The 10091-nt window shown below is 39.8% G+C and overlaps 1 protein-coding gene across 3 annotated transcripts; it reads left to right on the top strand.

Moving 5' to 3' along the window:
* The first annotated feature begins 78 nt into the window (after positions 1-78).
* On the top strand, positions 79-7692 carry nr2c1 (nuclear receptor subfamily 2, group C, member 1). Of its 3 annotated transcripts, none has more exons than XM_029434779.1 (14): positions 79-220; positions 1827-1961; positions 2187-2420; positions 2574-2652; positions 2748-2927; positions 3024-3192; positions 3662-3758; positions 3993-4177; positions 4540-4693; positions 4844-4965; positions 5121-5263; positions 6020-6157; positions 6320-6425; positions 6794-7692. In XM_029434779.1, the coding sequence occupies exons 2-14, from the start codon at positions 1890-1892 to the stop codon at positions 6963-6965; spliced, it is 1851 nt and encodes a 616-aa protein (XP_029290639.1). In that variant the 5' UTR covers positions 79-220; positions 1827-1889; the 3' UTR covers positions 6966-7692. The 3 variants fall into 3 exon arrangements, with proteins under 3 accessions (XP_029290639.1, XP_029290640.1, XP_029290638.1); XM_029434780.1 differs by lacking the exon at positions 79-220 and adding an exon at positions 252-405 and having other exon boundaries at positions 3024-3174; XM_029434778.1 differs by lacking the exon at positions 79-220 and adding an exon at positions 252-405.
* Positions 7693-10091: the final 2399 nt, after the last annotated feature.

Genomic DNA, 10091 nt, shown 5'->3' with positions numbered 1-10091 from the left:
AAATGAAGCCAAGTCAAAATTACATTTTGACAGGTTTACACACACACACACACACATTGGGGCAGGCTATGAACCGCTGCTACCTAACTGCGCATGTGCGTAAAACATTTATTGATGAAAAAAGGTCACGAACTCTGACCCTCCCACCAACTGCAACAAACAGTTAAACTATTAATTTATTGAAGACTATACAGTATCTGACCCAACAGCTCATTGGCAGGTAAGCTATATTTACCGATGTGGACGCATGAGAGGTTCAAGAACGAGACACGAGTGGCCACTAACAGGAAGGGAGGGAGTGTTCAGTAGGTCTACAGCAGGGAAGCAACCATTACCAGTTAGCAAACAGCTAGCCTAGCTCGTTAGCACTGTCGTCCGGAGCTCAGCACTTTAATTTAAAAAAAGGCAAGTTTACAATAATGTTGGTATGTGTATGCGACTGCATCGCCAGTTATGTAACTTACGCTACATGTTTGTGTGTAGCTATTCCGCAGCAGTAATATTGTTAACGGACATGCTAGTTAGCCAACAAGCTTAGCCGCGTCAGCTAACCGTGTTACCGTTAGCTGATGTTAGCTTGTGTGCTAGCATTGCTAACTAGCTTCTGCAAACTAAGCAGCCACATTCTTCATTTAAGTCTAAATGTGACAACGGCACGTCGTAGTGTTAACCCATGGGCTGCCTTGTTAAATTGCCGATTGATGTGGAAGTCCAGTGCAAGAGATAATGCGAATTTTGTCCAGTTGTCAATACCGAAGTCCCGCCGTTGTTTCTGCGATTCGGCGTCATGGGCCTTGAACCCTAGCATGCTTTAACCCTTCAATGTTGACCTTTCACCCACAGGAAAAGAAATACCTTTATCTTCCGTATCGATTTTGAAAGGCTAGCTGTCAAAAGCTTGTTTGTGTTTCTACTGTAGCTTTGCCGCTCATTTGTTGTCACTTTACATTGATATTAAGCCGTATTTTATAAGGCCACCAATATTACAGTTTCGAGCTAGCGCCGGCTAGATTTGTTAGCATAGGCCACAGACTAACATTAGTTAGTCGCACGCAATATCATAAATCAGATGTTTGTAGTTTACCCGTTGGTTCATTATAGAGGATTTCAAGTTAATTTGAAAAGTGTTTAGAAATATCTATTAAGGGTTGGCCTTAAAATATCTTCTAGCTTAAGGGAGGGGTAACGGTAAACGAGTAAACCGGAAGGTTAAGAGTAGTTGTAGCGTTAGTTACGTGTTTGTAAGACATTATTAGCAATCTTAACATATATGAGCTATGATACAGTGCATCAGATTTAAAAATATTGAGTTCGAGCTCTTGATATGACCGTATATGAAACATGATATTTGCACGTGGTACAAGTTTTATGAAGTTTCTTATGGGGTCTTGATTCCACACGGAACTAAACATCTATTTAAGGATAAGACTGGTTATTCTTTATTTTTCTTGTTGTCAAAATATTTCCATAAAAGACTTAAACCAACAGTTAGTGATCGTATTGATGAGTATTTTAAGTGTAGCCTAATGGAGCTTTTTCCTCCGTATCATAAACCTCCACTGTTGCCCAGAAGCATTAAAAAAAACCATAATTGAGCCCCACTATTGCACTTGGTGACATGTACCTGCATTACATTGAACATGGCCACTGTAGTTCAAATCTGTCTCTAACAAAATCACTATTTACTCCTGCTGAACATTTGCAAAATGTTTGATTGAGGAATATCATACATTGGATTGATGGCAGTAAGAGCCTTATCCTCAAAGCTATATACTTTCCTGACCCAAAGTTTGCTTTAATAAGTAAATCTTATGCTCTCTCTACAGGTCTGCGTGCCTCATGGGGCACTGATGTGAAGAACAGTAGAAGAAGGTGCATGCAGTGTCAGAATGGATGGACATACTCAAAGGATTCAACTTGTGTCAGCAGACAGCAACTTGGCATTAGGACACAGAATCCAGGTGATGTGACAGCCTGTCCACCACTAGAGAATGATCTTTTTGTTTGATCAAAGGATAGTTGACGGTTTATCCTAGCAGTGTCTCATATTTACTACTACTGTCCTTCAATGACTAGCACTGGTTATTTATTTTTTTATTATTATCGTTTAGCTTAACTTCTTCCACACTCTTTCTGCATACATGTCAGCAGTCACTCATGTTTGCTTTTTTTATAATTTCAAATAGATTGTAACTGATCAGCAGACTGGCCAGAAGATCCAGATCGTCACAGCACTTGAGCCATCTTCCCCTGGAAAGCAGCAGTATATCCTAGCAAATGCTGACTATTCCTCTGCAGGAAAGGTGATCCTGGCCAAGCAGGAAGGTTCACCTAATAAAGTCATCCTCGCCGCTCCAGACGGCTCTGGGGTTAACCACCTGTTGTTTGCCTCCCCTGATCTGGCTGGGCAGCAGATTCAGGTATTGCCAGAGAATATTAGCTTCTTTCAGCCATTTGTGATAAAAAATTTACTGAAAGGTTTTATGACTGAAGCACAAACATGTTTAGTCAGTCTAAACTTAATTCACTGTTTGCTGTATTCAATTATTTCATTGTCTCGGGTTGTTTGTCAGTTTGTGACTGAAGGGTCAGACCAGTCCCTTGGGAAGCCTGTTGTGGAGTACTGCGTTGTCTGTGGGGACAAGGCCTCAGGTAGGGATTAAGTTTAATTTGCTTTAACATTATTACTTTTTCAGCAGTGAGCAAGCATTCGCCAACCTGAACCTGTTTTCTCTTTCCTCTCTCAGGGCGTCATTACGGAGCTGTCAGCTGTGAGGGCTGTAAGGGCTTCTTCAAACGCAGCATTAGAAAGAATCTAGTGTACACGTGCAGGGGCTCCGGAGAGTGTGCCATCAACAAGCTTCACCGAAACCGCTGCCAATACTGTCGACTGCAGCGCTGCATAGCTCTGGGCATGAAACAGGATTGTAAGAGAGAGTAATATTCTATATACAGTTGTGGGTATGTCATTTAGGACACACATAGATGAGGTCTGACTCTGATTTCCTTGTTTTGTTCTTTAGCTGTGCAGTGTGAGAGGAAGCCTGTTGAAGTGACCACCAGAGAGAAATCCGTCAACTGTGCCGCCTCCACTGAGAAAATCTACATCCGCAAAAACCTGTGCAGTCCTCTGGCTGCCACACCCACTTTTGTGTCAGACAAGGAAACTGCTAGGTACAGCCACTTGACAAAGTACGATACATTAATTGACCAGTTGATTGTTCCGCATTTCCACTGCATGAATACACTACAGTCTAATACAACACAATAAATAGCCCTGATGTAAACCACATCTTTCTGCAATATCTTTGTTAAATTCTAATAACTCTATTATATTGAAAGTTGTTTCTTATGTTTTGTCATGCCCATTTACATACATGACGGAGAAAGGAAACTGAAAACACCTTTAATATAATGTAGTCCAATACAACACCATCACTAACTACAGCCTCACACATTACCATAGAGCTGACTCAGCATATCTCTGAAACATGGTCTTTATCTGACCAGTACGAGATTAGGAAAAATGGGATTTTGTTGCATTGGCTTGGATTAAATTAGATTGTACACATGAATAAGAAACTGATGATTTATGTAATGACTTAATCATATCGCATGGTTCCATATTGCATAATGTGTAATGTTATATTTCTAACTTCAGGTCTACAAGTTTGCTTGAGTCAAGCATGTTGCTCAACATCCAACAACCCTTCTCTAAGATGGAAAACACAATCTTGATTCCAGCATCACCTGACAAGGTAACACTGATGAAGTACATTTAATGCTATAGTCTGTCATTTTACTTAATTTAGCAATTCTTAGATATTAAAGCCCCTGAGAATATTGGAGTTTTAAATACATCAGTTCTGTTTTTTGAAGTAGTTCAGTGATGAGCACCGATGTTTTGTTCTCTATAGACCGAGAAGTTTAAACACATTAAAACCTTTGTATTAATAAAACATGGTGGATAATGATTGCTACCCGTTGAGCAGGATGACCTATCTCAAGGTGACCTCGGCACGCTGGCAAATGTAGTGACGTCCCTCGCCCACCTCAACAAGGCCAGGGAGGCAAGTGACTGCGGCAATGATCTGATGGGAGAGGAAACGCTTAGCAACGGGGACAGCTCGATGACAGACATCCAAGCAGAAGAGCAAACTGCAAGTGATATCACTCGGTGAGGGAGATGTCATAAAGAATCAAGAGGCTTTGATACTAAGCAGTAGTTGTTTCTCAATACATTTCTACATATACTATAGATCAACATTAGCGCTAGGTAAGAACCCAGGGGCTGTTTTCTGTTTATCACAAAGCTTTAATAGAATTTCCTGCAGGGCCATGTGGTTTCTGACTCCGCTCTTAAGGACTTAATTAGATTCACCCACAGTCAATCAAAAATGAACCACGTGTCAAGGTCTGCTTTGAGTTGTATCCTATATAATCTGTTTCTGTGTAAGATTAAACATATTAGATGTCTTACTCAAAGCGTAGATCTTTTTAATGTTAACTTTTTGTGTTCGTATTTTTTAACACAATTAGAGCTTTTGACACCCTCGCTAAAGTCCTGCACCCTGGTGATGGCTCAGCGGGAGAGTCCCTGGAGGCCACAATGCAGCTGTTGTCAGGGGACCAGTCAGGTCCTGTGGTGGAGTTGGAGGGACCTATCCTCTCTGACAGCCACATCCCTTTCAAGGTAAAAGTACAGCCACTGACCTCTACCCTCAGGATCAAATCCAACTGACACTAAAACCTCTGTTTTACTGAGCAAACATTTTTTTTTACATGTTCTAAATGAACACTACATTCATGTTTTACCTCTTTACTCTGCAATGTATTCCTACAGCTTATGATGCCTTTGCCTGTGCCAGAGTACCTCAATGTCAACTACATCTGTGAGTCAGCTTCCCGGCTACTTTTTCTCTCTATGCACTGGGCACGCTCCATTCCTGCCTTTCAAACCCTTGGGTAAGCCTTTGTCACATGGTTTTTCATGGTTTCATAACACCTTTTGAAATAGTGGCATTAGACATTCATTACCTGTCGGATATAAAACGAGCTTGCTCTAATTTGGACATGCAGTTCTCTGTAATAAAATTAATTCTTCTTGTTTTATTTTCCAGTGGTCAAGATAATGACATTAACTTAATGAAAGCCTGCTGGAATGAGCTGTTTGCCCTGGGTCTGGCACAGTGCTCCAACGTCATGAATGTTGGTACCATCCTAAGTGCCATTATCAACCATCTGCAGACTAGCTTACAGGAAGGTAGGAGGACTCGGCTGTTTCTTTGCCAGCAAAGTTTAAAAGGCCGTCTACAACAGGAACAAAAACTATACTGATAACATTTAAATCTATTGTTTCAAAAATCGTTCTAACTCAAGTTACCGGCGGAGTCCACACTATAACGAAAATATCGTTGGGATCAATTTAAGATTTGAAGAACGATTCTTTTTTTTAAAACCCCGCCGACTGCAAATTCACATTGAATGAGAAGGTGTGTCCAAACTTTAAACTGGTACTGTATTTTCTATCAGCAATAAAGTGTATTTATTGGAATAAACAGCCTCTCTCCCTCTCTCTCTCTCTCTCTCTCTTAGCCTCTGTGGTGCTGAAAGGCACAGCAGCTGCTACTTTTCAACTGCTTTCATATTCTTATTATTCATATCCTTATTGTAATTTCCTTCTCTGCGCAACGCACAGCAGTAACACGTCCCTAACATTAATTTTGGGGCTTCGACACAGCTGGATCCCGTGCTTGGCGCCACTGTTTGCAGAACGTTGTCCTTCATCAGTTTGAATGCTCACATCATTATATTTATAGTTCTTGCTCTTGGTGTTGACGGCCCTTAACACTTGAATACAATTGTTCTCAGTGTGATGCTAACAATTTAAGCCATGCACACCTTGAGATCTGTCGTTTTTATTTTTGTAGTACAATTTGTCTTGAATTTGCAAAAAAACCTCTACTCATGCTCTCCCTCTCACATCCTTGACCCCTCCTTTTTTGTTTTCTCTCTCCAGATAAGCTGTCCCCAGATCGAGTAAAACTAGTAATGGAGCACATCTGGAGGATGCAGGAGTTCTGTAACAGCATGACCAAGCTGTCCCCAGACTCCTATGAATATGCCTACCTCAAAGCCATCATTCTCTTTAGTCCTGGTGCGTAGACAACCGGCCAGTTTACAAAATGAAAATGACATTGTCCAGTTCTTCTCCTGTCAGGGCAGAGTTCTTTTTGGAAAAATGTATCCTGATCAAAAGTACATAGGTCCAAATTTGCATGGGCTCTTGTCTGACTGTGTTCATGTGTTTTTGTACTAGATCACCCAGGCATAGATAATACTCCACAGATAGAGCGGTTTCAGGAGAAGGCTTTCATGGAGCTGCAGGACTACGTAACCACGACCTACCCTGAAGACTCCTATCGGTCAGTAGGCTTTACCTCAGTACTACACAATGCCAGCTTATTGACAGCAAGGTTGTGGTGTACTGAAAGGGAATTGCTCTGTCTTTAGTAGAGCTGCAACAATAAGTTGATTGACAGAAAATAGGCATTCAAAGTCAATTTCATGCAAAAATGACAAAAACACTGCTGTTTCAGCCTCTTGCTTTTCTCTGTTTTGTATCATATTTAACTAAATATCTTTGGGGTTGTGACTGACAAACCAAGACATTTAAAGACATCACCTTGAACTTGTGCAAAATATGTTTGCATTCCTAATATTTAGAGTGATTTGTGATGATGTCATAGATGTACTTGCCACAGTAACCATGTTTCCCCCTCATTGCTCTCAGGTTATCAAAGCTGTTGCTGCGTCTTCCTGCCCTCAGGCTGATAAGTGCAGCCGTCACTGAGGAGTTGTTTTTCGCTGGGCTCATTGGCAACGTGCAGATCGACAGCATCATCCCTTACATCCTGAAAATGGAGTCCACCGATTATAACAGCCAGGCGGTCTCTGGGGTCTGACACCAGTTTGTGCCATTTGTAATTGCAAAATTGGACTGTGAAAACTGGACAGCCGGCCAATCGGAGTGCTCCACAGACCGATCACTAAGTGGTCAAAACATAATGTATTTATGACACAGCATCCTATGGGAATTCTGTTTTCACTCTTACCTTGCTCCTACTTCTGACCTCAGTAACCCGTCAGTAGAGCACCACTCACAAAGAAGACGAAGAAAATAAACTCCAATGGCAAGTGAGCCTGCCAATGTCTGCCCATTCAGGAACGAAACCTTGAAACCTGCATCGTAGATTGCGCTTTTTATTGTACATAGTATTTTATGCTTCATCGCCTCCATGCCTTTTTCTGAAGATCTTGTTTATACTTTAAAGGAATCAGGATGGTTTGTTTTTCACTGCTTTCCTACATGGTCATGCTTTTTTTATTTTCTAATGATTATGCGGAGAAAAAAAATGTGTCATAATGTGAATTGATTTGTGAGATGTTGATATCGCAAAAGGTTATAACCTTTTATTTCTTATTTGTTTGCCAATCCAAAGGATCATGGCAGCATCACTTGGTAAATATTTGACATCATTTGACATATTGTGTATATAGATTTGTATATAGAACGCACCAAGAACGGCTAAAATGGGCAGCACTTGGTAATTCATCAATTCCATCTTTTGGACAAAATAATGTGGACAGAAAATGGTCATGTCATTTAAAAATAAAAACACATTTCAACCATGTTTCTCTATTATTTATACATTTATCCTATATATTGATTTAATATTTGTAAAGAATATAAAGAGCTGACTCCCTAATATTTATCTCACCAGACTCTTCACTGTATGCAATGTTTATGTACTGTTTGCAAGAGTCAAGAGTAGCTTCACAGGCTCTGTGCTTGTGTCAGTATTTTGTACAGCAGCTGTGGACTACCAAATAGCCTTGTTGGGATAAATTGGTAAACCAACAGCCTGCATTATATTAGGCTTTCTATGTGGATGAAGAGAGGGCACGTTTTTGTTGCCTCTTAATAAAAAAGGCAGTAGTGTTTTTGTCATGCATGTCATTGCTTCAAAGATCCTTTTAAATACAAAAACAGGCTTGCATAAATTCTATGCCAGGAAATCCGTTTGGTAAGCGTTCAGACAGAGACATCAATGGACTGTTCAAACTATTAAAAGAGATTAAACATTCTTTAGTTGACAAGTAAAACAAGCTAATCAACCTCTGACCTTTATCAATCAAAGTCCCTTTAAGAGAGCGCAGTGGATCTCTAGTGTTAGCAAACTGACCCCATACACACTGAACACTGGCATGTGCTTCAGCCAGCCACATAAATAAGTGTACTAGCACTTTGTTCCAGACTTGATGAGTCCAGACCAGTCTCCGTGCTTCTTTAACTTCCCCCTGTTTGTAGAAACACAGCAGATTGTTTACATGTTCCTTCAGAATTAATAATGCAAAATCTGTATTCTACCCCAGGGACTTACTGTTGTGTTTCAAATTAAGTGACGTGGCGGGTGAAGATATCGCAGGCTGCTGTGCAAAGGACTCTTGACGTTCAGTGTGTTATTAACCAATCAATTCTTCATCAGTGCTCTGTGTGTGAACACCTGTATGCACCCAGTGAATGTGTCCAGCTAATTAAAGACTCTGATAGAACCATTAAAACTTGATGACTAGATTAATGGTATTGTCTGCTTTAGAAGATTGTCCAGTGTCCATCCTGTAGCTTTTTTTTATGTGATTCTTCACAGCTATATCACATGACTCACCCTGCATGTCATGTCACTGTATGGTCTGTACAAACAAAAGAGGACAGCCCAGATAATTTACAACTGCAAAAACATAACCTATTGTGTGTAACTGTTAAAGGTTAAGCACATTGTGATGCAACAGGGGCTTTTGTGTTCACAGCTAGATGGATTAGCACACACTGAAAGCTCGGAGTGACCAAGCTGAATAATTGTGAATGACTGTTCCCATGGCCTCTCGGGGCTTTGGCTTTGACTGCTTGAGCAAAAATGAGGAAAATGCTGCAAAACACTTATACATCTTTTTGATAATTCGAAAGATAAAATAACAAATGCCAACAAACGTCATCTAAGCCGTGTCCAGTGCCTATAAGTGATTATTATACATACATTAAAGGAAAGAAACTACGTGTAATTACCCAAAAAAACACACTTTTGTTGGTTTAACATGCACATTCCTCTCTTTTAGATAAAGCTTTATTTTTTATTTTATACATGATTTATTTACTGTTTTAATATCTACCAAATATCTGAAGATAAGAGTCTATAATATAATAAACAGTGGGTTTATATATATGTTTACGATTCATTGCTCTCCTTTGAATGAATTGGATATGTTTTTGATTTATATGTATTTCCCTATTTTATACAGTCTGGAGTATTTCCACACACTTCCACACAATAAGTAACGTACAAGTGACTGTAGTGGAAAGTACATTTACTCAGGAACTGCACAATTTTGAGGTACTCGGGTATTACCATTTAATGACACTTTATATTTGTACTCCACTACAAACCCATTTCACTACAGTTGTTTGACAGTAAATAACTAATTTCTCGAGAACATATAATCAACAATTAAAATATCATGGATTATTCCAGCAGTGTATACAGTAGTTAATCATTACCATGCTGCCTAATAATAAATAAACAATTACAATCCAATAACACTTTTCCTTTAAACTCTATTATTTTTTTAAACTTCTTCTACTTAAGTAACCATCACTGATGAGTTAACAGCCTGTGAGCAAACATGTGTAAAATGGCCTGATCCTGCATTTCATACAGTATTGCAACAGACCTTTTGCTTTGATGAAGAATAAGCTTTGTTCACTCTCTTTTAAATTGAAAGTCATTTATCATAAGACGCCATAAAGTAAAACCACACTTTAAACCATGATGGACATATTGTGGGAATGTAATTATGTAAGGAATTCCTCTTGATCACAAACATACCTCAAAGACATAAATTACGAGCCTGGTTTTTTATTTTTTTATATATCAACCAGTGAGAGAGGCACGTGTGTTGAACGAGTTAACCCCTCCTCGCGCAGCCTCCCTCCTCGCGCAGCCTCCCTGCAGAGAGGAATAGGCGGAGTTTTT

The sequence above is a fragment of the Cottoperca gobio genome, chromosome 6, assembly GCF_900634415.1.
Source record: "Cottoperca gobio chromosome 6, fCotGob3.1, whole genome shotgun sequence".
Lineage (NCBI taxonomy): Eukaryota > Metazoa > Chordata > Actinopteri > Perciformes > Bovichtidae > Cottoperca > Cottoperca gobio.
The sequence above is the reverse complement of the archived record's forward strand: the minus strand, read 5'-3'. Positions and strand labels throughout refer to the sequence as shown.